The sequence below is a fragment of the Eretmochelys imbricata genome, chromosome 6 (assembly GCF_965152235.1).
Source record: "Eretmochelys imbricata isolate rEreImb1 chromosome 6, rEreImb1.hap1, whole genome shotgun sequence".
NCBI classification, from domain to species: Eukaryota; Metazoa; Chordata; order Testudines; family Cheloniidae; genus Eretmochelys; species Eretmochelys imbricata.
In genome coordinates, this window is record NC_135577.1 from 117,988,483 (window position 1) to 118,015,841 (window position 27,359).

Here is a 27,359-nt window from a genome sequence, read left to right on the forward strand (position 1 = left end):
AGCATAGTTACAGTGACACAGTCATCAAGATTGATTTGCTTTGACTGCATATCTGAGCTTGCAGCTGCTATGTGCTACTCCCCCTTGTGCTACGAGGCCTTGCTGAGACCAGGAAAAATGTTGCTTTTTGAGTTCCAACTGTCAAATTTGAGCTAAATATTAAACTCTGACTATATTGGTATTAAATAGGGTTTATAGTGGAGTCAAACTAGTTTTCCTAGTTTATATAAGGCCCTGGTATGAACCCTGAGTGAATAGGCCTGTAGTCATTTGTAGTAGTCGAATCAGGCCCACTACATAAATTAGCTGAGAACATTCTCATTGATTTAAAATGGGCATCTTTGTATTAGGCCATTGTGTTCCCCAAAGCTTGTCATTGCTGCAGATAGTGACAGAGTGAAAAGATCCACACTACCTCTGTGAAAAGGAACGAGCTGTAGCTACGGTAGCATGCACAAATATAAACCTGTCCAGTTGCAGTGTTGAACATCTAGGTTCCATCTAGGAAGACCAGATAGCAATCGTGAAAAAACGGGACAGGAGGCAGGGGGTAATAGGCACCTATATAACACAAAGCCCCAAATACCGGGACTGATTTTATAAATCGGAACATCTGGTCACTCTAGCTCCATCTAATCCTGCAAAGACTTATGCAAGGGAATAATTTTATGTACACTGTCTTCACATTGACTTCAATTGGACTATTCTTACTGCAAGAGTAAAGCTCACACTTAAGTCTGCAGGATTGGGCCCCAGGGTGCAAAACAAAAATTTACATTTTAGGAAGAAATTTTAGAGCACTTTTACCTGAAAAGCCTACACTAGAATAAAATGGAAATGTCAGATGGTTAGCAAATTTCCTGTTCAGTAAACAAGCTTTTATCGTGACTGAGGTCACTGTCTTATTAAAAAAAAAAAACAACCTGCCTTTTTTTAGTGAATTTAAACCGGTGAACTTTTTATACACATTATACACATTGGGGTGGAGATAGCTCAGTGTTTTGAACATTGGCCTCCTAAACCCAGGGTTGTGAGCTCAATCCTTGAGGGGATCATTTAGGGATCTGGGGCAAAAATAAGGGACGGTACTTGGTCCTGCTGTGAAGTCAGGGGACTGGACTCGATGACCTTTCAAGGTCCCTTCCAGCTCTATGAGATAGGTATATCTCCATATTAATTAATAAAAACTATGAAAACCAAAATGATCTGTGTAAATTACAGTAAATCTTTCTTTACAAAACACAAATTTGTTATGCTGTAAATCCTATCTAAGATCTCAGATACTAAAATATACAGACAAGGAAACTGAATGTGTACAATACGGTTTAAAAAAAGGTAATTGGAAAAAAACAGCTAAAATCAAAACCAAGTGGTTCCTCTTCGCTACAGTGTACGGCAGAGTACGCAGGAACAGGAGCTGAAGCAGTAATTGTAGCTTTTATGCAAACACACCTATTGGGGGAAGGGTGATTGGTTTAGCTGGCAGCAGTGAACTTTGACCACTTAATCTTACCTGGCAATCAGCAAGCTGCTGTTCCACCATCTGCTGCATTTCAGGGCTCTGAATTTCTGACTCCAGGGACACTTTAGTTTTGTCTAGCCACAGCTCCAGCTCAGCAACCTGTATCTGGCAGACATGGAGGATCTTTTCAGGCTCAGGCCTATTGCTATCCACTGTTTCCTTTGATTCTCCTGGTTTGTTCTGAAAGCACTGGCAAGTGTTTGTGTCAGAAGAAGGCGTGTCACCCTGAAGCAAAGGACATTCAAACACAGAAAATCTATCAGCGGAAAATGTTTAACTTTGGTATACCAAGAGCTATGAACCTGCACTGGCAGTCACCTTATTCCCAGGTTAAAACAGAAAGAAAAACCCCAACAACTACGCTGAATGATCATATGATCTGGTGCAAAAGGTTTCCAAGCAGCCAATTTGCATTTACACAGGTATATCTGAGCACACAGGAAGAACAATGACTCATGGTTCATTAACTAGCTATCCCAGAGGATAGGTATTTTTCTGTGAGTTCAATGCAAAGTGTTGTATTCTAAGGCACACAGAGCATGCAGCTGGGAAATACTTATGTGCTACTTTTAGGAGTTCAGTTCCAAATAAACTTTAAAAGCATTCTTTATTTAAGATGTAGGCAATACAGAAAACATTGTAGAGTTTTAACTCAAACCCACCCTTGAATAACATTTCTCTTTTATTTATCTTCACCCTAGGAGCAGCCTTTAACATTCTGTGATAAACACAATTTTCTTAAGTTTTGGACAAGCAGGCAAATTTTCAAAAATGCATATGCAGGTCGGGGTTGTGCACACACAGGCATAGACATGCATGTGCAAATCTCTAATTTTCATTTGCGAATCGAGTGCGTAAGGCAAGTGTGTGCAAAAATACATACATACATCTGACAATTAGGTCCCTAATATGGTGGTGCAGGGGTCGGCAACCTATGGCACGTGTGCCAAAGACAGCACGCAAGCCGATTTTTAATGGCACGCTGCTGTCTGCCAGGTCCCAGCCGCCGGCCCCGCTCAGCCCGCTGCTGAACCCAGGCTGGCAGCGGGCTGAGCTGGACTGGGACCCTGGCGAGCAGCAGCGTACCATTAAAAATCCTGCCCGCCCCGGCCCGCTCTTCTCCGCACCCCCTGCGGTGGCAGGGTGAAGAAGCTTGGTCCTGTCGGCTGCTGCTGCAGGGCAGGCAAGTTCCCCCTCCCCCGCCTCTTCCCCCAGCCCTGGGTTCCTGCCCCTCCTCCTCTCCCTCCCTGCCACCGATCAGCTGATGGCCCTTGACAGGGAGGGGGAGAAGCGGAGCTGCAGCATGCTCCCTGCTCGGGGAGGAGGCGGAGACGAGGTGGGGACACGGGGGTGGGGACACGGCGTTGGGGAAGGGAGTTGGAATCAGGGCTTATCTCCTCCAGCCCCCTGCCGTGAGCTGCTCTAGGCAGGTGGCTGGGAGCACCCCCATGAGCCTAGCCCACATCCCCAGCCCCCTGCCCCCCCCCACACTCCCAGCCCTCTGCCCTGACCCCTGCACCCCCCCGCCTTCTGTCCTGACTCCAGCACCCCCCTCACACCCAGCCCCCCCACAACCCCAGCCCTGACTCCAGCACCCCCCCACATACCCAGCCCCCTACACCCCATGCCCTGAGTCCTGCACCCTCCTCACATATTCCCAGCCCCCTGCCCTGACTTCTGCACCCCCCGCACATACCCAGCCTCTGCCCTGACCCCTGCACCCCCACACACACCCAGCCCTCTGCCCTGACCCATACACCCCACCACACACCCCAGCCCTCTGCCCTGACCCCTGCACCCACCCACACTCCCAGCTCCCTGCCCTGACTCCTGCACCCCCCACACATACCCAGACATCCCCACACCCCATTCCCTGACTCTTGCACCCCTCACATTCCCACCCCCACCCCTCGCACCGAACGGGAGCTGCCCATGTAAGCACTCCACACCCAAACCTCCTTCCCCAACCCTGAGTCCCCTCCCTCATTCTAGCTCCTGGCCAGACCCTGCACCCCAACCCCCAGCCTGCTCCTTCACCCCCAGACCTGTGCTCAGTGCACCCCTACCCTCAGCTCAGTGCAGAGAAAGAAGAAGAGAATCGGCTAGAACCAGGGAGAAGGTAGGTACCCACTCTATGTGGACAGGGCCGGGACTCCAGACCGGCAGCAGGCTGAGCGGGGCCGGCAGCCGGGACCCTGGCTCGCAGGAGCCAGCAGATGGAACCCCAGACCGGCAGCGGGCTGAGTGGCAGCGGGCTGAGCCGCTCAGTCCACTGCCAGTTTGGGGTCCCGGCCACTGACCCCAGTCAGCCCACTGCCGGTCTGGGGTTCTGGCTGCAGGCCCCTTGCCAGCCGGGGTCCTGGCCGCAGGCCCCGCTCAGCCTGCTGCTGGCCTAGGTGAATGGAACCCCAGGCTGGCAGCGGGCTGAGCGGGCTGGCGGTGTAAGATCAGCATTTTAATTTAATTTTAAATGAAGCTTCTTAAACATTTTGAAAACGTTGTTTACTTTGCCTACGACAATAGTTTAGTTATATAATATATAGACTTATAGAGAGAGACCTTCTAAAAAACGTTAAAATGTATTACTGGCACACAAAACCTTAAATTAAAGTGAATAAATGAAGACTCGGCACACCCCTTCTGAAAGGTTGCCAACCCCTGTGGTAGTGGAACGATAACTGTTTGGTCAGACACACCAACAGCAATAGTATGGTATTCACTGGCTTTTGAGATGTGAGTTGGTGGATGACAAGACAGGAAAAGTACATTGTTTTAAATATTACACTGTGTTACTTTATTAAATAAGTAAACATCACTTTTGTTGCTTGTCTCTTAAGTGGTCTGGAACATGGCCATTATGAATTAAACACATAAAAGCAAAGAAATCCTAATTTAACACTACACATCCAGGAACTGATTAAATATATACGTGTGCAAGTGTGCTTGCGTGTGTGCGCGTGCCTACACACGTGTGGGAGTGGTATTAGGAAGAGTCAGCTGGGATTTTCAGCTTTCGGTCTAGATATATTTGTTGTTATGAGTTCACTCACTCAAATACACATGGAGGGGTGAAAGCAGATTCATTTCTTTTTGGTTTTTAGACTAGGATTTTTTTTAATGTATCTTTTAATACAGGTCTTAAAACTGTACTTGTTGGAAAATGGGATTTCTATCCAGTGGGAAACATTGACATTTTCAAATTTGTTTACACTCTGAATCAGAACAAAATTTAAAAATTTACCATGGAATAGAAATTCCAAAAACATTTCAATTCAGACAGTGAAATGTTTCATTTTGATAGTGTCAAAACAATAATATTAAATATATAAAATAATACATAAATATAATAGTAAAATTAAATATAAAAGTCAAAACAAAATTGAAACAATAAATTCTAAACAAAATGAGAATGTCAAAATTAGTTGCACTGATTTTCTCCTATCAAAATGGTGTTGAAATCAACACATTCCCACAAACCTTTCAATTTAGCTGAAACTTTCCAGCTAAAAGGTGGAGTGGTGGTGGTGATATAACACTTGAATTATTCCAGTATAGCTAAAGTGGCTTAATTGTTGTGTATAGACAATCCCTAAGTACAGAACACAAATAAACCCACTTCGTAAATCTTTATATACATGTTAAGCTCTGCTGTCAATCATTATGCTCTACTGGTCTTCCTTAAAAGCAAATATATTGTTTGAGATGGGTTAAGCAGTAGTGTATTTGTATGTTACCAAGAGACCCAGCCAGCAGCATGCATTAGAACAGTTTCACTTCCTTTAACTTAGACTGAATTCCAAGGTATTTAATATTTTTCTACAGTAGCTCCAAATGTCTTCCCTGGTGGGCTTGTCGCAGCACCAAAATAAATGCACATTGGTCAACTGCACACTGAACTCGATTAGCCACCTGTCAGAACACATACAGTATTTCAATTATCAAAATCCTGGTCTATCTGACTAAAAGTATTTCTCAAGAGAAAGCAAACTGATTTAGTGTTTACAGAAATACATTTCCTTCTGTCTCCATCCAGTAAATTTATGATCTTAGAAAGAAATTAATTTAAATCACTATGTATAACATAATATGGGGGCGGGGGGGGGGGGAACTGGGATCGAATCACAATGTTGGCAAAATAACTATTCAGGACAATTCAAGGAAGGAAGACCTCTCCAATGGAAAATTTACAGGAGCAGTAAGGGACTTTGGCAGCAGTGGTGGCTCTAGATCCCATAGTGCTTCCTCTACTGATAGCTAGAGGGGAAGCAACTGCCTGGCTGTCACAGGCAACGGTTCTTCTGAGTTTTTGTTCCACTGGCTTTGATATGGGGAAGAAAGGGGCAGGGGAAAATGGTGAAAGCTCATAGAGATGCCAGTACAACATATGGGCACATAAGATCTCAATAATCATCCTGGAAATATTATGTACGGTTTCCTTTCTAGGACTGACCTTACACTAAATCTGAGGCTGCATCTCTCTTCCTACAATACTTGGGGGTTTCCTATACAAAGAGGAACTCTTTTTATGTTCAAAGTATTTATGGTGCATCAGAAATAGAAAATTTTTCCAGATAATAAGAAAACAGAGAAAATGGACACCTAGGTCGTGTCACATGGAATGGTCATAAATATATCACCATCGAATCCCATTTCCCATAGTATCAGTAAAAAACCAGTCATGAAAAGTATTGTGCAATTGGTTTTTCATTTTTAACATTGTAAATGTTCATTAGCTGATGCTTTCTAGCCAGTACAGAACAAGTGGTGACATGCGGGAAACTCAATCTAATCCATCTCCCCTTCAACCTACAGTGACTCAGGCTCCTGGATTACTAATCTTTTCTCCAGACCTACTACTTCTGGGAGAATACTGCACACCTACAGAATTCATGTCCCCTGCAAAAATTTTTTTTCCTCCACAGAAAATACATTCTGCCGGAGAGGTGCTGCAATTACACCTTCACTCACCAGGGGCTGCTGTGGTGCCCGAACAGAGGGCAGCCAGCCAGCCCGGAGAAGGATGGGGAGAAGCTGCGTTCCTAACAGTGCCCTGCCCAAGGGGCCAGGAAAGGAGGCACGGGAAAGGAGGTGGGGGGGAGACAAACAGAGTGCGGCACACAGGGTTGCTGGGGGGGGTCACAGACTGGGATTCAGAAGGGCCAGTGAGTGGACAGACTGGAGTGGGGGTTGAATGGGAGTGTGGGTGCAAGGCCACATGGGGATGGAGAGTGGGGGTGGCCGAGGGTTCAGGGACACATGGGATTGGGGGAATGGCTGAGTGGGGCCGCAGGTACACATGGGAAGAGCGGTAAATGTGCCTGACTGAATGGGAGAGCTAGGGTCTCCATGGGGGAGGCTCCCCAACTCTCTAACAATCTCTTCCCCCCCTCCCCCCCAAAAAAACGGTTCCATATTTCCCACACCCAACAATCTTCCAGGTTCACGCCCAGGCTCCTGCTCAGCAGTTACTTCCCTCTCCCTCAGCTCCTCCATTACCCTGATTCCCCCAATCCTTTGCACTGCTTCTGAGGGGTGCAGGAAATACATTTATGTATTTTAGTTTAAATGAATTATTACTCAAAGTTCTCTATTAATATACTTAGAAAGGAATCTATTTGTCAAAAAACATTTCCTGAATCTTTTTTGTTGTCTATATTATTACAGACATACTTGCTGCCTGGTATTTTGAAATAAATTGCCAAAATAATTGAAACTGGCATAATTATATTGTGTTATTTTGACAAATAAAATATGTACAATTTTGCAGAATTTTAAAATATTGTGTGCAGAATTTTTAATTTTTGGTGCAAAATTCCCCTAGGAGAAACATACATATTTGACAGCACATTGGCTTCCTGAAACTACGCACTTTGGCTTCCTGGTAAATTGTATTTTCTAGGAGTAAATATATGTATTTGCTCTGATTTAAACAATAAATAACAATAACAATCATTAATGATAATATGAAAGATGCCTATGCAAGAATCTAGATGCCCTCACACAGAACTAGTACTACAACAAAACACCAACAGAATTAAAATAATCATTAAAACAGGAACTCAGCAAACCAAACACTCCCCAAAGAGCTCCTTTTTATCGTTTCATGGTTGAGGAAAGAACACCCTCAGCCTGCTCCAAAACCCCATCAAACAGATGTCTTTTGCAGCATGCCCAAAGGTCACCAAATTCAGACCAACATACTTACCACTGCCCAATTACTAAGGCCTGTAGCAGAGTCTTCATCGCTTCCAGCTTTCTGTGGAACTTGAAAAGATGTTTCCTTGCCATGTTTATCACATGATTCTGTTAACACATCAGCATCCTGTAAAAAGAAAGGCAGCTGTGGAAATATTTCTATTGTCATTGCCTTGTTGTGCTTTAGAAGCCTCAAAAGGCAGTAGTCACTCAACCCATACATCATTCTGGGCCAATAACCAATGCAGGAAAGTTCCCTCACATCTGACATAAAGATACAGAAAGAGAAATAGCTACAGCTCTCATAACAGATGCTAGTTGATCAGATTGCTTAGGTGCTGCCCACTTTTCCATCAGAAACTGCACATCCTCCACAAGTTACTCCACACGGAGGGTAGAGGAAACACCCATTAAAAGTCTCATTTTATCTCTTACCAAGGGAGTGGGGGGAGAGGCGTGAACTCTCTGTTAACCTGAGTTTGCATTTACATTCTTGTGTTTTCGGCAGATAGCATCACCTACAAAAACTGTTTTCCTGCTGAGCGGGCAACTGTTAAAGGATGCTCACAGACGATGAAATTCAACCCTGTGGGAGGAGCCATGCAAGACCTATGCACCCTTAAATCCCACTCAAGTGCTGATTTGAGGACTAAAGCAATGCATAGGCCTTGTACAGGCTCTCTACACAGGGAAGAATTCCCCCATGCAGAGATAAACATGAAGAATGTTACCAGGGCAATGCCACCTGATAGGGTGCCTGAGGACCAGGAAGCTCTGCTGTCTTCTTTGTCTCTCTCATTTCCCTTCCCTGGACGTGAAAAACTTTCAGCTGTCGGTGCTATTGCATTTTCCTTTGAAAACAGCAACAGCCCACCATTAGCTTGAGGACATGCAGTTCAAAGGCTTCTTCAGAAAATGTTATTCACTAAAACCATTAGCCACCCTATGGTACATTTCTGCCATGCACGTTCTCTTTCTTTACTCAGTAATCCTAACTCAACAGCCGCCCTTCTATACCACTTCCACTCCCCTGTCTCCCGGTGATAGATGCCAACAGCCCTTTCTACCGATCTCAAACATTCTAAATTGCTTGTGTTGTTTAAATACTTTTTCTATCTCAATGAAGTAATATTTCTTTGTCTTTTTACTTTGATACGAATGAAATTGATCAGCAAAGGCGCTCGATCGGCAGTCCTCGAAACAGAAATTCTCTGCCCACACCAACGTGCACGGCATAGGCAGTAGCAGTTCACATTTCCCCCACTCTGCCATGCCAACGTGCCTTAGTGTTGACCTGAAAGGAACAACTCCAGATGTGAAAGGCTACCGGAGCTTATGTCCTTCCAATTCTTGGTCTCTCTGCTGTGACAGCCAACAAAGATGCCACTTTGTACAAACTGGTATGATTTTTGAGATGCTGATACACCTAAAAAATGACTGAGATCACAGTTCATTTACCATTAGCTACTGAAGACCATCAGATGGTGGTAACCCTTGACACTGCTAAGAGCTGGGCAGGATATGAACTGTTGTCCTAGAGGGTATTTAGGCACTAATCCCACAAGCACTTCTGCATGTGTTTTACCTATATATAAACAGCAGAGTTGGTTGGGAATCTTCCACTGAAATTATTTTCTGATGCAAAATTCACTTTCCACAAAATCCAAGTTTTCCGCGGGAAAATTTCAATTTTACATGGAAATTTTTTCCCAGCTCCATGGCTCCCCTGCTCCTCAGCAGCCCAGCAAAGAAACCGACCTGGAGCTAGAGCTCCCAACTCGTTGGCAGACCAGAAATCCTGGGAAAGTTAGCTCCCAAGCTCTCCCAGCTGCTTGGCTCCCAAGCTCCCCACCTGGCATGCTACCACAGCCCTGGGCATCTGGGGGAGTCTTTCAAAGGGCAATTTTGGAATTGCCATTCTCTGGTAGATTTTGGTTGTTTTTGTTCCATTTCAGAATTAATTTTTTTTTTTAATTATGGCATTTCCCACGGAACAGGAATTCCAATCTCCGGCCAGCTCCAATGAATAGTCCCATTGACTTCATAGAGACTACCCACATGATTAGAGTCAATGGGAATATTCATGTGCTCAAAGTTGAGCGTGTGCATAAGTGTTTGCAGGAGCGAGGCCTTACGCTTTAAGATCTTCCAACAGGGGCCATGTTTCCTTGTTTGTCTGAAGTGTCACATATGTCTATGATGCCAATAAAAAATAAAACAACGACGGGGTAAGAGGCTGTATTTAGCTTATTGCAAATCCCTGGAGTTTATTTTCTTGCATTGAATGCATAATAATAATACGGCAATGAACTCTTTCTTGCCTCTTCCCAGAGCATTCTATCCAAGGGAAGCACAGGGGCATCATAGTGTCTCTAGGAAAGGGCCCACTGTACCCTATGATTGTCAAAAGGTAACCGATAGTGCTGTTCATACATTTAAACAGGGTTTATTGCTTGACTACTTATGATGGCCTTTGAGCAAGGACACTTAGAGTAACTAGTCTATTCACATGTGATTGCTGAAGTCATTATCTTTCTCTCAGGCCACGCCAATTATTTCTGTCCCATGTATCCCACTGCCTGAATCACTTCACTGGTATCCTGTACATTACAACATCAAACCCAGGCTCTTTGTCCCCACTTTCAAGGCCCGACATTAGTGATACTCAGACTGAGACTTGCGAATGGATCTTTGATGCATCTCCTGCAGCTTTTTGCAGCCCATGATATTAAAACATGGTCTGATTTAATTATTAATCAATCTAAGACATTGACCAATCAGAATGCTTTTACGATGTTATTAACCAATTGTAGTTGATAAAATAATAATACTTGGTCAGTCATTTTTCTGTGAGAATTATATTTTATATTTTTATAAATATTTCTTGTCATACTGTTTGACTGAGTCCTTAGCACTATAGTAAATGAAACAATGAATTCACTACTATCATGGCTCTTTTGGGTAATGTTGATCGCTAATTTGGCTCCTAAACCACTGAGGTATGAGTATCATTGCCCTACCTAACCCAATCCCTATCTGCAACTCTGCTCTCATTTCCTCCTACTCACCCTCTCATTCCATACACAGCTTTAAACCTCTCTTTACTGCCTTCTCCTCCACACCTACTTTTGTGTTGCCCTCTATGTTTGAAAGAGAGTTTCCCAGTTCATGCCCATTAAGTGCCCTCTCTCTCCTAAAAATCACCCCTCACTGCCCATTTCTCCCAGGAAGCCTTTCCACTTTATTTTCACCACCAATAATCTTGCCACACCCTTCTTTATTTAATCCCATGCCTTGTATCTTGTCTATGTTTATTTTATTTCTCTTAGATTCTAAGCTCCTTAGGGAAGGGGATGCCCTACGCTGTGTTTTGTAAAAGGCCACAGGCACTGATGCTGCTACTTTAGGACCACCCGCACTCCCACTGAGTAGCCTTATTCTGTAAGCAGTCCAATCAATGTCACATTCACAGAATGAAGTACCACACAAAGTAAGGATGATAGGATCTGACTCTAATATATGTACTGATATTTTATTTCTGTCTCTCAGATTTTAAATTAATTTTAAAATATCCCCTACTAGGGATGCTGTAATTTATTCTACAAATGTTTACATTTACACATACATTTTTCATGATTTATTCTATAATAAATCTTATTTCCACCAAAGTCTCCATTATACTTACTTCACTGTGGAACGAACTGTCTTCTGTTTCTTCAACTAAAGATGGCAGGAGAGACATTGATCCTTTCTTTTTCAGCTACAATGTACATACAGAGATAGAGTCCAGTTACTCTTAGCTCCACAAATTGCCTCTTTTTTCTGCCCTTTTGCTAAACATAGTTATCATTTTGCACCTAATTTTGAGAAATGCTGAGCACCTGCATCTCCATTTAAAGTAATCAAAAGCTGCAGGTTCTAAGCAACCTCAAAAATCAGATCCTTTAACTTATTTTTCAGCTTTTAAAGTCATGTCTAAAATTGAGGTAGCTATCATTCTGTTCCATTCAAACAATTTACTGAAAATCTTTAAACAATTCCTTACAGTGTAAATTACAGATCCAGCATTGGCGTGGATTGCACCCTCAGCAAGTTTGCAGATGACACTCAAATGGGAGGAGAGGTAGATACGCTGGAGGGTAGGGATAGGATACAGAGGGACCTAGACAAATTAGAGGATTGGGCCAAAAGAAATCTGATGAGGTTCAACTAGGACAAGTGCAGAGTCCTGCACTTAGGACAGAAGAATCCCATGCACCACTACAGACTAGGGACCGAATGGCTCGGCAGCAGTTCTGCAGAAAAGGACCTCGGGGTTACAGTGGACGAGAAGCTGGATATGAGTCAACAGTGTGCCCTTGTTGCCAAGAAGGCCAATGGCATTTTGGGCTGTATAAGTAGGGGCATTGTCAGCAGATCGAGGGACATGATTGTTTCCCTATATTCGACATTGGTGAGGCCTCATCTGGAGTACTGTGTCCAGTTTTGGGCCCCACACTACAAGAACGATGTGGAAAAATTGGAAAGCGTCCAGCAGAGGGCAACAAAAATGATTAGGGGACTGGAACACATGACTTATAAGGAGAGGCTTAGGGAACTGGGATTGTTTAGTCTGCAGAAGAGAAGAATGAGGGGGGATTTGATAGCTGCTTTCAACTACCTGAAAGGGGGTTCCAAAGAGGATGGATCTAGACTGTTCTCAGTGGTAGCAGATGACAGAACAAGGAGTAATGGTCTCAAGTTGCAGTGGGGGAGGTTTAGGTTGGATATTAGGAAAAACTTTTTCACTAGTTGGGTGGTAAAGCACTGGAATGCGTTACCTAGAGAGGTGGTGGAATCTCCTTCCTTTGAGGTTTTTACGGTCAGGCTTTGAGCAGGGGGTTGGACAAGATGACATCCTGAGGTCCCTTCCAACCCTGATATTCTATGATTCTATGATTTTGCATTTTTTAATTTCAAGCAATCTCACACTGGTTTTCCACATGTTGAAAAATAACTCCAAAGGGCCCCCATATTTTGCATCTAACCATTTTTTGTTAGGGCCATTTAAAGGGATAGCATGGTGTTCTACCTACCTGCCGTTCAGAGGCATCTTTCCCAACCAAGCCAGTTTCCTCGGGTGACAGAGGCACAGAAAGTTCATCCTCTGATTCAGATTGTTCTTGCTGTAAGTGCTGGTGAAGTTCCAGCATTGAACTCTTCATACCCCTAAGGATGTCTTCTTTTTTCTGCCACAGTTTTATGATCTGTTCTTTTATGTCTTCCATTTCCCCCTGAGGAGCAACAAGGCTTGTAACTTACACTTTCGTTGTTAAAAAAGTGATGATATAATAAATAATAACGGCATCTTACTGTGAGAGGGGATCCCAGCTCTTTGGCCTTCTTTTTTGCACTGGGGCAATTGCCCCATTGTCACAGCAGGAGTTGTTTAGGTAAGCACTAACTCAGAGGCAGCAGGCTCAGAACAAAGCACATAGCCTACCAGCTGCATACAGAGCCAGCTGTGGCCTTACAGGGAATGTGAAGGCTTGGTAATTAACACTGATCTGGATTCTCACTAGTGGGGCCATGGGAGTGGAAGTCCTGGAGATACTCCTCCCCAGGACAGAGGGAATGAAACTGGGTTGCATTACTCAGCTAGTCAGGTCAGTTGATGGTGCTTCCCACAAACTTCTCTGCAAAATAACTATAAAAGAGGCTTTTCTATCAGAAATGAGAGGAAAGAGAGACAGAAGAATTTATGAGGGAGAAAATCAACTAGTGGGTAGCTCAGGGCTGCATCATCTTTATTAAAGACACCGAAAAACAAGGAAAAACAGACCCTAGTGTGACGCTGGCAGACTAGGTGCCAGCTCTTGCCACGTCTGTAGGCATCAGCTGAGCACCAACAAACTCACAGCTGGAAACCAAACCAGCTCATCTGTATGTTAGTTTTGTTCAAAATAGGTATTAGTCTTATAAGAATGTATTAATGTTTAGACTCTATGAAGTGCTTGTAAATTGCTGCACTCATTAATCTCACTTGTAATGTCTGTAGTCCATGTTATAAGGAAATATGTACGTTTTGCTTTATAACTTTGAAAATGTTTTCTCTGTACTTGTGAACCCACACATGGGAATTGTCCCCTGTGCCCATTCAGGAGGCCTATCAAGATTCAACAAGCCATTAAGGAGCATCACAACACAAAAGGATTAGTGAATGGCCCTATCAGACTTAGAAATGCTACGTGCAAGGGAGCTTGTCTCATGGACTGGAAGGCTAAATGTAAAAGATAAAACAGATTTACGAGAAAATTGTTCATCTCTTTGTTGTCTGAACTCTCACGGGGCCAGGCATACTAAACTAAGGCAGAGATCCCCAGGGGTTAACCCTGGGTCCACCCTGAAAGATATTTTGAAGTGACAGATTATTACATCTCTGTCATATTTAGGAACTTCAGATGGTACCTCATTTGTGTGTGTATGTTTGTTTGCTTTAACCTGTAAATAACTCTCTCTTGTTTGTTTTTCCTAGTTAATAAACCTTTAGTTAATTACAGGACTGGCTACCAGCATAGTATTTGGTATGAGATCTGAGATACAAATTGAGCTGAGGTATTTGACTGGTCCCTTGGGACTAGAAGTAACCTGAATATTTTTTTATCTTTGGTATAGGTGACCAATTATCACTAAGTCCAGCTTGCCTGGGTGGCAAGATAGACTGGAGAGCCCAGGGGGACTGTCTGTGACTCCATGGTAAGACGACTACAGTGCTCTAGGAGTTCACATTTGTTACTGGGTTGGTAACATCTAACTGTAAAATGTACCACCAGTTTGGGGTGTCCGTCCTGCTTTTGACAGCCTGAGTTGAGGTTGGCGCTCTTGGTCATGAGTCACTACAGACAGCGTGACACCTAGGAAGAGATTTTTATCTTCCATGTCATCAACTGTCTGTTTAGTAGAGCTGCCCTGTGTCTCCCACATGTGGTGTTAACAGTGGGACTGAGTGTCCCACTGACTCTTGCTTCACACTGGACATTCCCATAATTCTCCAGTTTCCACTCAATACTCTCTCTATCTGCTGCCCCATCCCTATCCCTAGGGTCTCTAAGCCAGCCAACGAAGGGCAAGAGACAGGAGCAGGGATGTCCTTGGTGCTCTCTCCTCTTCACCGTTGACAATGTGTGCGGCAGCACTGCACGCTACAAGGCGCTCGTGTTCGCAGAGCTCAGCAGGGGAAAAGCGGCTGCACACCCAGTTCAATGCCTGTAGATAGTAGTGCAACCATGACAGCTGGCCTTGATGTGATGGCCTGAAATAACAGCATCAGCCTCATTTCCAGAGGCTGCTCACCCAGAGCATCAATAAAGCAAAGCAAATAACTAACCCAGGTTAGATGACACATGTAAAACTACATAGGCCCTGTCTCCACTACAGCTTCTGCTGTTCAAAGCACCAGCGGAACTGTATTGATGCTGAACGACATTGACAGATTTTCTGAACATAGGCAAGGCCTTTGCATAGAAGGCCTCAGTAGGCATCTGATATGATTTCAGCCCACCCTCACGTAGGGGACATTAATGAGGGGCGGGAAGAATTTTCTTTGGCTCTGTCTGAGAGGGATAGAGTGCTGCTGAGATAAATACACCTTTCCTGACACATTGAAACACATGCAGCAAACCCCTCCAGCAACTGCCTCCCTATCAGGGACAGGAGAAAGTCATCAGCATGAAATACTGCCTGTATTTGGCAATGTGCTGCACTAAGTTGTAGTTAAAAAGAATGACTTTGCTATCTTTTTCCATTGCGAAGGTGGACTTTGCAGCGTAAGCCCGCATGCAACTGCTCTGCTAATATATATAGCCGGGAAACTGTCTTGAGACAAGCAAGAGTAACATCAAAGTGGTGTGCTCACTCCTCCTCTACTCCAATCACTCTAGTGAGATGTAAACTCACCACTTCCCCACTCCAAAGCCTTCAGTGAGGTGTGAAAGTCAAAGGCTACTTCACTCAGTGAAATACTAACATCACTAAGCAGGTGATTTTTTTCTTTTAAAAAAGGACAAGAAAATTAAATGCAAATATCTATATTAAGAGGCAACATTTAGGTTCCTAATTTAACCCACACAAGAGTCAGGAAATGATTCACAATCAGGATTAACATTGAACATATAGTGAATTAATCTATTGAACAAAACTCTAGCTATACATTTAAAAGTTTAACTAGCAATCGTATGTATTATACATGTATAGGGCCCTACCAAATTCACAGCCATGAAATCTGTTCTCCCACCGATTTCACGGGGGAGACCAGCGTTTCTCAAATTGGAGGGCCTGACCCAAAAGGGAGTTGCAGGGGGGTCGCAAGGTTATTTTAGGGGGGTCATGGAATTGCCACCCTTATTTCTGTGATGACTTCAGAGCTGGGCAGCCGGAGAGTAGTGGCTGTTGGTTGGGCGCCCAGCTCTGAAGGCAGCACCCTGCCAGCAGCAGCGCAGAAGTAAGTATGGCAAGGTATGGTATTGCCACCCTGACTTTTGTGCTGCTCCCTTCAGAGGTGGGCTTCTAGCCAGCAGCCACCGCTCTCCAGCTGCTCAGCTCTGAAGACAGTGCTGCCACGAGCAGCAGCACAGAAGTAAGGGTAGCAGTACCACAAGCCCCTACAATAACCTTGCAACCCCCCCACAACTCCTTTTTGGGTCAGGATCCCTACAATTACAACACTGTGAAATTTCAGATTTAAATAGCTGAAATCATGAAATTTATGATTTTTAAAATCCTATGACAGTGAAATTGACCAAAATGGACCATGAATTTGGTAGGGCCCTATACATGTACAATGTAGGCGTCTTAATGTTATCATGACTATATGCAGCAGGCCAAGCACTTCAGAGGCACTTTATAAATAATTATTATACTTGTATGACTCGGCCATTTCCTGACTTTTGCAGGTTTGTATTTGACACCTTAATGTTGCCTTTATGCCTTTTCTTAAAAAAAATGTTTGCCTACTATATAATCACTTGATCCATTACAAAAAGCCACCACCTCTGGGGTGTTTAACAGCTAATGAAGCCACAGAACAACAGTTTAGGATAGGAAGGGGAAACTAGAAACTAACTGCATGAGCAGGGAGAATTTACTTAAGTAAAATATTATTAACCAAGATGGCATACAGCCATGTGTGATGGGGTGTACAAACCAGGTATTGGTTACTGAACTGCTTTGCACCCAATCAGGCCTGTCCTGCCACAATTGCAAGGAGATTCAGGCTTGAAGGAGAGGAAGAAGCCCGGCTCAGCTGGTGGAAGACCTGGAAGGAACAGATTTTCGGTCCTCAGCTCCTGAAGAAAGCTCTGCTGAGAGCAGGTACTGCTTGAATCACTGCTACCTATTGGAGCCCCCTCAGGGGAAGGTGGGCCTGACGCAGAACAGTTACTTTGGGACTATTACCAGTGACTTGCCTGTCAGTGCTGAACAGGACTACAGCCTCCCAGAAGGTTCCAAAAGGAAAGGAGGCCAGTTCAGGGCTTGTGCTAGTTAATGTGCTTCTTTTCCCTTTGGACCTTTGACAGCCCAGGAAGAAGTAGACTCCCGCAGGACTGAGTTAGAGGGCTGAGTCTCCCACAGCTGGTGCCATGCTGACGCTGGACCACAGGTTAGGTGAGTTCAGGGCCCAGTCATATCCCAAAGGGGCACTGTGGGAGACCAATCCTGTGATATCATGACACTGGGGCTAATACCCCAATTCCTGCAGAAAGTGCCACTGCATCATCAATACGCACAAGTGATCTGGACTTTGCTTATATGTCTCATCTGCAAAACTGCCTACAGCAGCACACGCTGCTTCCTAATACCATGGTGGGGTATTGGAGCACCATGGACTCAAGACAAGTGCTGCCTACCGACTCACCAACGCCACTTCCTCCATCCCTCGGCATGTCCTTCGGCGGTCTGACATCCACATACTGGCTGTGTTTGATAATGCCTAGCTCATGAGATCTGATAAATATATCTTAAAATACATACCTAACTGACAAACTAAAGGTACAACAGTGTAACGTTAGTTGGTACATGTCATCTTGTGCATGAACAGTCATGTATACTGCGTTGAAATCTATCTGCCTACTTATTTTAGCCTTCACACATCGGGAAATGATTGGGAGGAAAAGAAATAAGTGTTGCTGTTTACCCCCACATTAGCATACAGTAGCAGAACTAGATGCGAGTCCAGGTCACAGAGGAATACACTACAGGTCAGAGAAAAAATGAAAACAATGAAACTCACCTCTGGACAGGAAGCAGTCTGAGGAAACGAAGGTTTTTCATATGACAGTTCACCCAGCTGGTTCTTTAAGAACTGCTTCAACTTTTCAATTTCTTGTTCACATTCATCGGTCTCTTTTACGATTGACTGTAAAAGGATAATTTTCATTAGCCATTTTCAATTGATTAGCAGAATACAGAAACAAACTAGTCAGTATTGCAATGAATTCAAACCACTGGAAAGTCAAATAACCTTGTTCCTATATCTGTGTATCTAGTGGGTTTAAATTAAGAATTTGTGAGCTGATTTTATTCACTGTTCCCGAATTCTGTTGTCTTCAAGTTCTTTATTAATTTGCTCATACACAAAAATAAAATAAAATAAAAATACTGCATCATAGCTGTGACTGGGAGCAGAGTAAGTAGCTTTGACTATAACTATTTATTACAAAATAAATGTATGCATTTAGCTCCCTTTGGCTGTAAAACGTGAAGTCAGACATATTTAATCATATTCACCAGTAGAGTTGTTTAAAAAGAAGAATCTGAAGAGAAACTGGATGATTTTGCCTTTTTGTTGGTTTCATGATACCTTACGAGAAAACCTTCCTACTTTTTATTGGCACAGTTTAGTTCATTGTTGCAGGGTAGGCCTGCAACTAGCAAAAATAAATCATGCTGTGCAACAAAGGTCAGAGGTGAAGGTCAAAGGGTAAATTCTATCTACAATATGTGAGAACTAAGGTGGATGAGTGCTACGTAAGCTTGAAAGCTTGTCTCTCTCACCAACAAAAGTTGTTCCAATAAAAGATATTAACTCACCCACCTGTCTCTCTAATATCTTGGGATCAACTTAGCTACAACAACAACAACACTATCTGCAATATTTGACAGTTTGAATATTACTGATGTAATCAGCAATATTATGAGTCATGTTGGGAGAAGGAGCTTGCATGGACTTGTAGGAAAACCTGCAGTATAGCAGAAATACGCGGCAAAATGCACCATTTTTTCTGGTTGATAATGACAGCAGAATCTCATTAACCGACACAGTTCATTCTTTACACACAAATGGCAGTCTCACCTCAGTACTTAGCAAAGATTTGACAACAAAGAGCTGTAGTGATTTCTCATACAGTATTACTCACAGAACATTACTCTTACTAAATATACTATTTTGCTAGTGTAGAAACCACAAACAATATTTGCTATTGCACAGACCTCAACTGTCAGAACAGAGTATACATTCTGCAATATACATTTATTTATTTATATCTATGAATTTGTTTTAATTCATTTTTTGTGTTTTCTCTTCGTTCATTCATTTGTTCATCTGCAAAGTTCACCCACTTATTACTGCAAATTAGTTTGGTTCTATTCTATTTCTCTCTCTTATGTATGGACTTTAAAGGAAAGGGGTAAATAATTTTGGCTTTTGCGGGTGGGAGGCAAGGGTTGTTTTTAAATTAGAATAGAAGACGGGAGGGTGTGGCTTTGATGACTAAGTCTGACACAACAAGAAAATGAAAAGAGAAAGGTATAGGAAAAAATGAATGAAAATAATAGTTCTACCAAAATGCTCATTTTCACTGGGGAAACCTAGAATATGCTTTAAAGCTGAGGCGCTAGAAGACTTAGGGCTTGTCTACACAACATGTTATGTTGGTATAATTTATGCTGCTCAGGGGTGTGAATAAGTCAACCCCCTGAGCAACGTACATTACGCTGACCTAAGTGCCGGTGTGGACAGCGCTATATCAGTGGGAGAGCTTCTCCCGCCCACATAGCTACCGCCTCTCACGGAGGTGGTTTTATTATGCTGACAGGACAGCTCTCCCCCACAGGCATAGAGCATCTTCAGCAGATGTGCTTCTGCGACACAGCTGCATCTGTGCAACTGCGCCGCTGTAGTGCTTCTAGTGTAGACTAGCCCTTATTTACTGGCTGTTAGCATGTCAGTTTAAAAACAATAAGGTGCACCTTAACATGGCTGCTGGGGAAGCATCTTTTCAGATTTCTTAGACCAAAATTTGAATATGAATGCTCTGGATACCGAGTCCAGCCTCTCTCTGCCACACTTGCCCAAACACTATGCAAGTCCCAAGCTTGGCAGGCCTATGTAGTTCTCAGAGAATTGTGTTGACTCCCCCAACAGTTTTGTGGAGGCCTTGTGCCATTCTTAATCTTCTAACCGATGTCCAAAACTCTCTCTTTCCCTGACCCTCCACTCTTCCCTAACAGGTTGGGCCTACTTTAAAAGAGCTGGCTGAGGAGCTCGCTGGACAGTTATTGCTTTTCAGGAAGTCTTGGAACACTGGAGAAGCTCTGGAAGACTCGAAGAAAGCTGCTGTTGTGGCAATATTTTAAAAGGACAAGTGGGTGACCTGGGTAATTTTACGCCTGTCAGTATAACATCTATCTCAGGCAAGATAATGGAGTGGCTGACATGGGACTCAATTAATAAAGAATTAAAGGAAGGTAATATAATTAGTATCAATCAACATGAGTTTATGGAAAATAGATCCTGTCAAACTAACTTGATATCCATTTTTGACGAGATTACAAGTTTGGTTGATAAAACACTTCTGTAAAGTGTTTGACCTGGTATCGCATGACATTTTGACAAAAATACTAGAATCATATAAAATGAACACAGCATGCATTAAATGGAGTAAAAGTTGGCTAACTGATAGGTCTCAAATTGTAACTATAAACAGGGAACTGTCACCAAACTGGTGGGTCTCTAGTGGGGTCCTTCAGGGACTTGTTCTTGGCCCTGCACTATTTAACGTTTTTAATCGCCTCAAAGAAAACATAAAATCATCACTGATAAAGTTTGCAGATGACACAAAAATTGGAGGAATGGTAAATAACAAAGAGGACAGGTCACTGATATAGAGCGATCTGGACTGCTTGGTAAGCTGGGCACAGGCAAACTATATGCATTTTAATATGGCTAAATGTAAATGCATATAGCTAGGAACAAAAAATGTAGGCCATACTTACAGGATGGGGGAGTGACTCTGAACAACATTTGGGGGTGGTAGTGGATAATAGGTTTAACATGAGATTTCAGTGCAACGCTGTGGCCAAAAGAGCTAATGCAATCCTGGGATGCATAAAAACAAGAGAATCTCAAATGGGAGTAGAGAGGTTATTTTACCTCTGTACTTGGCACTGGTGTGACCACGGCTGGAATATCGTGTCTCGTTCTGGTGCCCACAATTCAAGAAGGATGTTAAAAAATTGGAGAGAGTTCAGAGAAGAGCCATGAGAATGATTAAAGGATTAGAAAACATGTCAAGGAGCTCAATCTATTTAGCTTAACAAAGAGAGGGCTACCAGGTGAGTTGATTACAGCCTATAAGTACTTAGTTGGGGAACAAATATTTAATAAGTGGCTCTTTAGTCTAGCAGACAAAGTTATAATATGATCTAATGACTGGAAGTTGAAGCTAGACAAATTCAGACTAGAAATAAGGCATACATTTTTAATAGTGAACGTAATTGGCCATAGAAACAACTTACCAAGGGTCGTGGCAGATTCTCCATCACTGACAATTTTGAAAGCAAGACTGGATGTTGTCAAAGTTCCTTCCCCACTCTGAACCCTAGGGTACAGATGTGGGGACCTGCATGAAAAACCCCCTAAGCTTATTTTTACCAGCTTAGGTTAAAACTTCCCTAAGGTACAAACTCTTTTACCTTTTGTCCCTGGACTTTATTGCTGCCATCACCAAGCGTCTAACAAATATAACCAGGAAAGAGCCCACTTGGAAACGTCTTTCCCCCCAAAATCCCCCCAAGCCCTACACCCCCTTTCCTGGGGAAGGCTTGATAAAAATCCTCACCAATTTGCATAGGTGAACACAGACCCAAGCCCTTGGATCTTAAGAACAATGAAAAAGCAATCAGGTTCTTAAAAGAAGAATTTTAATTGAAGAAAAAGTAAAAGAATCACCTCTGTAAAATCAGGATGGTAAATACCTTAGAGGGTAATCAGATTCAAAACATAGAGAATCCCTCTAGGCAAAACCTTAAGTTACAAAAAGACACAAAAACAGGAATATACATTCCATTCAGCACAACTTATTTTATCAGCCATTTAAACAAAACAGAATCTAACACATATCTAACTAGATTGCCTATTAACCCTTTACAGGAGTTCTGACCTGCATTCCTGCTCTGGTCCCAGCAAAAACAACACACAGACAGAGAGAAAGAACTCTTTGTCCCCGCCCCCCCCCGGCCCCCCAGCTTTGAAAGTATCTTGTCTCCTCATTGTCATTTTGATCAAATGCCAGCGAGGTTATCTTTAGTTTCTTAACCCTTTACAGGTGAAAGGGGTTTTCCTCTGGCCAGGAGGGATTTAAAGATGGTTAGCCTTCCCTTTATATTTATGACAGATGTTTTTCTAAAAGATGTGCTGTAGGAATTATTTTGGGGAACTTCTATGGCCTATACAGGAGGTCAGACTAGATGATGATAAAGGTCCTTTCTGGCCTTGAAATCTATGAAACTACTTTATATCTCATCAATTCTTGTCCCATCCAGTATGTATTAGCCCCGGTGGCTACTCAGAATAGATTTTATTTTAAGAGCAAAGTAACTTGCAAAGCAACTGAAAATGACTCTGGTAAATACAAATTAAGACTTGCTTGTGACTAGACAGTTCTAAAGAATGCAAGACCCACACTGAAATTTTTTTTTAAAAATTATTTTGGGCCTAGTCTTGCAAATCCCCAGTCACAAAAATCTTCTGAAAGTCCAGTACAATGCAGACATCATTAAGTGGACATATCTCCTACTAAAAAGCAGGGGTTTTCACTGAGTTGTTATTTTATGTTTTATTTATTATTATTATTCTCACTATTTATCTATTAACATAGTGCCTAGGAGCCCCAGTCATGGACCAGGAACCATGTGCTAGGCGTTACACAAAAACAGAACAAAAAGATGGTCCCTGCCCTGCAGAGCTTACAAAAGAAGATTTTTGCTTTGTGTCTTATTCTGTTATCCCTACACAAGATCCAGGCCTTGCGTAGGTTTTTTGACTATGTCAACGAACAGTTTTTATGGACAGGAAAGTGGGTGGGGGCAGGCTGGCAGGAAAACATATTGGGAAGTATTTGGACCCAAACATGATGCACTAACAATGAGAGCCAAGTCCTCAGCTGGTGTAAACTGGCATAGCTTCATTGACTGCACCAATTTACATCAGCAATACAGACTTTGGCTAGACTAAACTAGTATAAGAAAATCTAATTTTAAGAGATATTACTCTTTGTAGATAAGTCTGAAAAAGATAACACAGGTTGATAAATTAGCACAATACATCTTAAATAGGGCTGTCGATTAATCGTAGTTAACTCACGATTAACACACAAAAGGTAACTGCAATTAAAAAAATTAATTGTGATTAATCGTACTGTTAAACAATAGAATACCAATTGAAATGTATTAAATATTTTTGGATGTTTTTCTACAGTTTCAAATATATTGATTTCTATTACAACACAGAATACAAAGTGTACAGTGCTCACTTTATATTATTATTTTTATTACAAATATTTGCACTGTAAAAATGATAAAAGAAATAGCATTTTTCAATTCACCTCATAAAAGTACTGTAGTGCAATCTCTTTATCGTGAAAGTGTATCTTACAAATGTAGATTTTTTTTTGTTACATAACTGCACTCAAAAAACAAACAATGCAAAACTTTAGAGCCTACAAGTCCACTCAGTCCTACTTCTTGTTCAGCCAATTGCTAAGACAAACAAGTTCGTCTACATTTATGGGAGTTATTGTTGACTGCTTCTTATTTACAATGTCACCTGAAAGTGAGAACAGGCATTCACATGGCACTTCTGTAGCCGGTGTAGCAAAATATTTACGTGCCAGATATGCTAAACATTCATATGCTCCTTCATGGTTAGGCCCCATTCCAGAGGACATGCTTCCATGCTGATGATGCTCATTAAAAAAATAATGTGTTAATTAAATTTGTGACTGAACTCTTTGGGGGAGAATTGTATGTCTTCTGTTCTGTTTTACCCATATTCTGCATATATTTCATGTTATACCAGTCTCGGATGATGACCCAGCACATGTTCGTTTGAAGAACACTTGCACAGCAGATTTGACAAAATGCAAAGAAGACACCAATGTGAGATTTCTAAGGATAGATACAGCACTCGACCCAAGGTTTAAGAATCTGAAGTGCCATCCAAAATCTGAGAAGGATGAGGTGTGGAGCATGCTTTCAGATGTCTTAAAAGAGCAACACTCTGGTGTGGAAACTACAGAACCCGAACCACCAAAGAAGAAAATCAACCTTCTGCTGGTGGCATCTGACTCAGATGATAAAAGTGAACATGCATTGGTCTGCTCTGCTTTGGATTATTATCGAGCAGAACCCATCATCAGAATGGACACTGAAGCATGAAGGGACATATAAATCTTTAGTGCATCTGGCACGTAAATATCTTGCAATGCCGGCTACAACAGTGCCATGCAAATGCCTGTTCTCGCTTTCAGGTGCCATTGTAAACAAGATGTGGGCAGCATTATCTCCTGCAAATTGTAACCAACCTTGTTTGTCTGAGCGATTGGCTGAAGTAAGACCGAGTGGACTTGTAGGTTTTAAAGTTTTACACTGTTTTATTTTTGAATGCAGTTATTTTTTGTACATAATTCTATGTTTGTAAGTTCAACTTTCATTGAAAGGGATTGCATGACAGTATTTGTATTAGGTGAATTGAAATATACTTTTTGGTTTTTTTAAACAAAAACAGTGCAAATATTTGTAATCAAAAATAAATATAAAGTGAGCACTGCACACTTTGTATTCTGTAAAAAGAAAAGGAGTACTTGTGGCACCTTAGAGACTAACCAATTTATTTGAGCATGAGCTTTAGTCTCTAAGGTGCCACAAGTCCTCCTTTTCTTTTTGCGAATACAGACTAACACGGCTGTTACTCTGAAACCTTTGTATTCTGTGTTATAATTGAAATCAATATATTTGAAAATGTAGAAAACATCCACAAATATTTAAATAAATGATATTCTATTATTGTTTAACCATGCAATTAATCGCGATTAATTTTCTTAATTGGGCAATTAATCGCGATTAATTTTTTTAATCGCTTGACAGTCCTAATGTTAAAATATGAGAACAGTGTCCCTCTTATATAGGAAGTCAGGGCACCCAGCTGTACTCTTTATACCCTCTAACCTGAGTGTTATTTATAGAGTGCTGTTGGTATGCATGGCACTCCACAGGCCAAAATACAAACACAAATGGTTAAATTAATCCTTGGTGAAAGCTGATTGAAGACCTACCCCCAAGGAATATACAAACCAACATCATCACCTAATTCTTTTTTGTTTCTGTGATATATCACTATTCTTTGTTATGCTGGAATTTAATCATGATAAAATTATTAGGATTGTTCTATTACAATATCACTTGATAAATGTAAACCGAGAGTAATATATACATAAACACATACACACTTAAGAATTCAAAATAAATATCCAAGGATTTTTTTTAAAAATAAGAGCACATTATTTCCATTCTGGTTGCCTTTACAACAAAGCACTTACATTTCTGATGCACAGTTAATAATAAAATGTCCGTGCTTTAGTACACTTCTTCCCATGTAATAACTTAGCCAGACAATAGACTTGTATTGGACTACACTTGCTTTCAACCTACACAACAGGACTGGAGAGTCTTTGCTGCAAGGTATGACACCCAAGTTGCCAAGAAATGCAATTTTTCCCATCTGTTTTCTAATGAAGAAATCTCATTTAAAAATTGAGTTAGATTTGTAGGAGATAAAGGCAAAGAGGCTAGATATGAGTCAATAGTGTGCCCTTTATTGGGCTGCATTAGTAGGAGCATTGCCAGCAGATCGAGGGAAATGATTATTCCCCTCTATTTGGCACGGGTGAGGCCACATCTGGAGTACTGCGTCCAGTTTTGCCCCCCCCACACACAAAAAAAGGATGTGGACAAATTGGAGAGAGCCCAGCAGAGGGCAACGAAAATGATTAGGAGGCTGGGGCACATGACTTATGAGGAGAGGCTGAGGGAACTGGGCTTATTTAGTCTTCAGAAGAGAAGAGTGAGGGGGGATTTGATAGCAGCCTTCAACTACCTGAAGGGGGGTTCCAAAGAGGACGGAGCTAGGCTGTTCTCAGTGGTGGCAGATGACAGAACATGGAGCAATTGTCTCAAGTTGCAGTGGGGGAGGTCTAGGTTGGATATTAGGAAAAACTATTTCACTAGAAGGGTGGTGAAGCAGTGGAATGGGTTACCTAGGGAGGTGGTGGAATCTCCATCCTTAGAGGTTTTTAAGGCCCGCCTTGACAAAGCCCTAGCTGGGATAATTTAGTTGGGATTGGTCCTGCTTTGAGCAGGGGGTTGGACTAGATGATCTTCTGAGGCCTCTTCTAACCCTAATCTTCTATGATTCTATGAAAATGCCGAGCATAAACATTATATGGCTTCCAACAAGTACAATATATTTCAAAGCAGGAAAACTTATACCCAAGGGCCCATCTGAACCAATGGGAACCATATAATAATAATACTTTACACTTGTATAGCATCTCGTATCTGAGGATCTCAATGTGCTTTGCAAACTTAGCTTCATAATATACATCTACTTCACAGGCACATTATCACCTCCATTTTACAAATGTAGAACATCAGAGGCTCACACAGGAAATCTGGGGTAAAAAATAAACAGAACCCCAAATTCATGACACCTAGGTAAGTCTTCACCACAAGATGCTGCTTCAGAATTGAACACTGAAGTACACTGTTACAGCCCCTAGAGCCCCGGCCTTCCTCAAACTATAAGAATGTGCATACCTTTTGGCATATTCCATACCAGCTCCTCTAAAGCTTGGGCAAATAAGCACACTTCTAGGATCAATGATGGCTACCTTCATATGAACACCAAATGGCCGAGCAGTGGAAACAACAGCCCTTGAAGTGCTAAAGCACTCTCTTTACTCGAGAGCAGTTAAAAGGTGTGTTTAAGAAGAAAAAAACCTTTTGTTTGATGACATCATGCTGAGAAATGCAGAGACCCATCTTAGATTGTTTAGTCCTGAGCCTCCACTCTCCTGCTCACCCAGAAATATTAATAGATTCCAAGGCCAGAAGGGACCATTGTGATCATCTAGTCCAGTGGTTCTCAAGCTGGGGTATGCGTATCCGTGGAGGAACACAGAGATCGACCAGGGGGTATATCAACTCATCTAGATATTTGCCTAGTTTTACAACGGACTACATAAAAAGCACTAGCAAAGTCAAGAGAAACTAAAATTGCATATGGACAATGACTTGTTTATACTGCTCTATTTACTATACACTGACATGT

The 27,359-nt window shown here is 42.2% G+C and overlaps 1 protein-coding gene across 1 annotated transcript in view; it reads right to left on the reverse strand.

Moving 5' to 3' along the window:
• The window catches only part of SYNE2 (spectrin repeat containing nuclear envelope protein 2), a 245,662-nt gene that overhangs the window by 104,281 nt on the left and 114,022 nt on the right, over positions 1–27,359 (reverse strand). Inside the window, exons 61-66 of the mRNA XM_077820573.1 lie at positions 17,985–18,110; positions 12,793–12,990; positions 11,403–11,477; positions 8,449–8,568; positions 7,728–7,844; positions 1,514–1,747 (exon numbers count right to left, since the gene is read on the reverse strand). Coding sequence (XP_077676699.1) covers positions 1,514–1,747; positions 7,728–7,844; positions 8,449–8,568; positions 11,403–11,477; positions 12,793–12,990; positions 17,985–18,110 — 870 coding nt within the window. The remainder of the gene's footprint in view (positions 1–1,513; positions 1,748–7,727; positions 7,845–8,448; positions 8,569–11,402; positions 11,478–12,792; positions 12,991–17,984; positions 18,111–27,359) is intronic.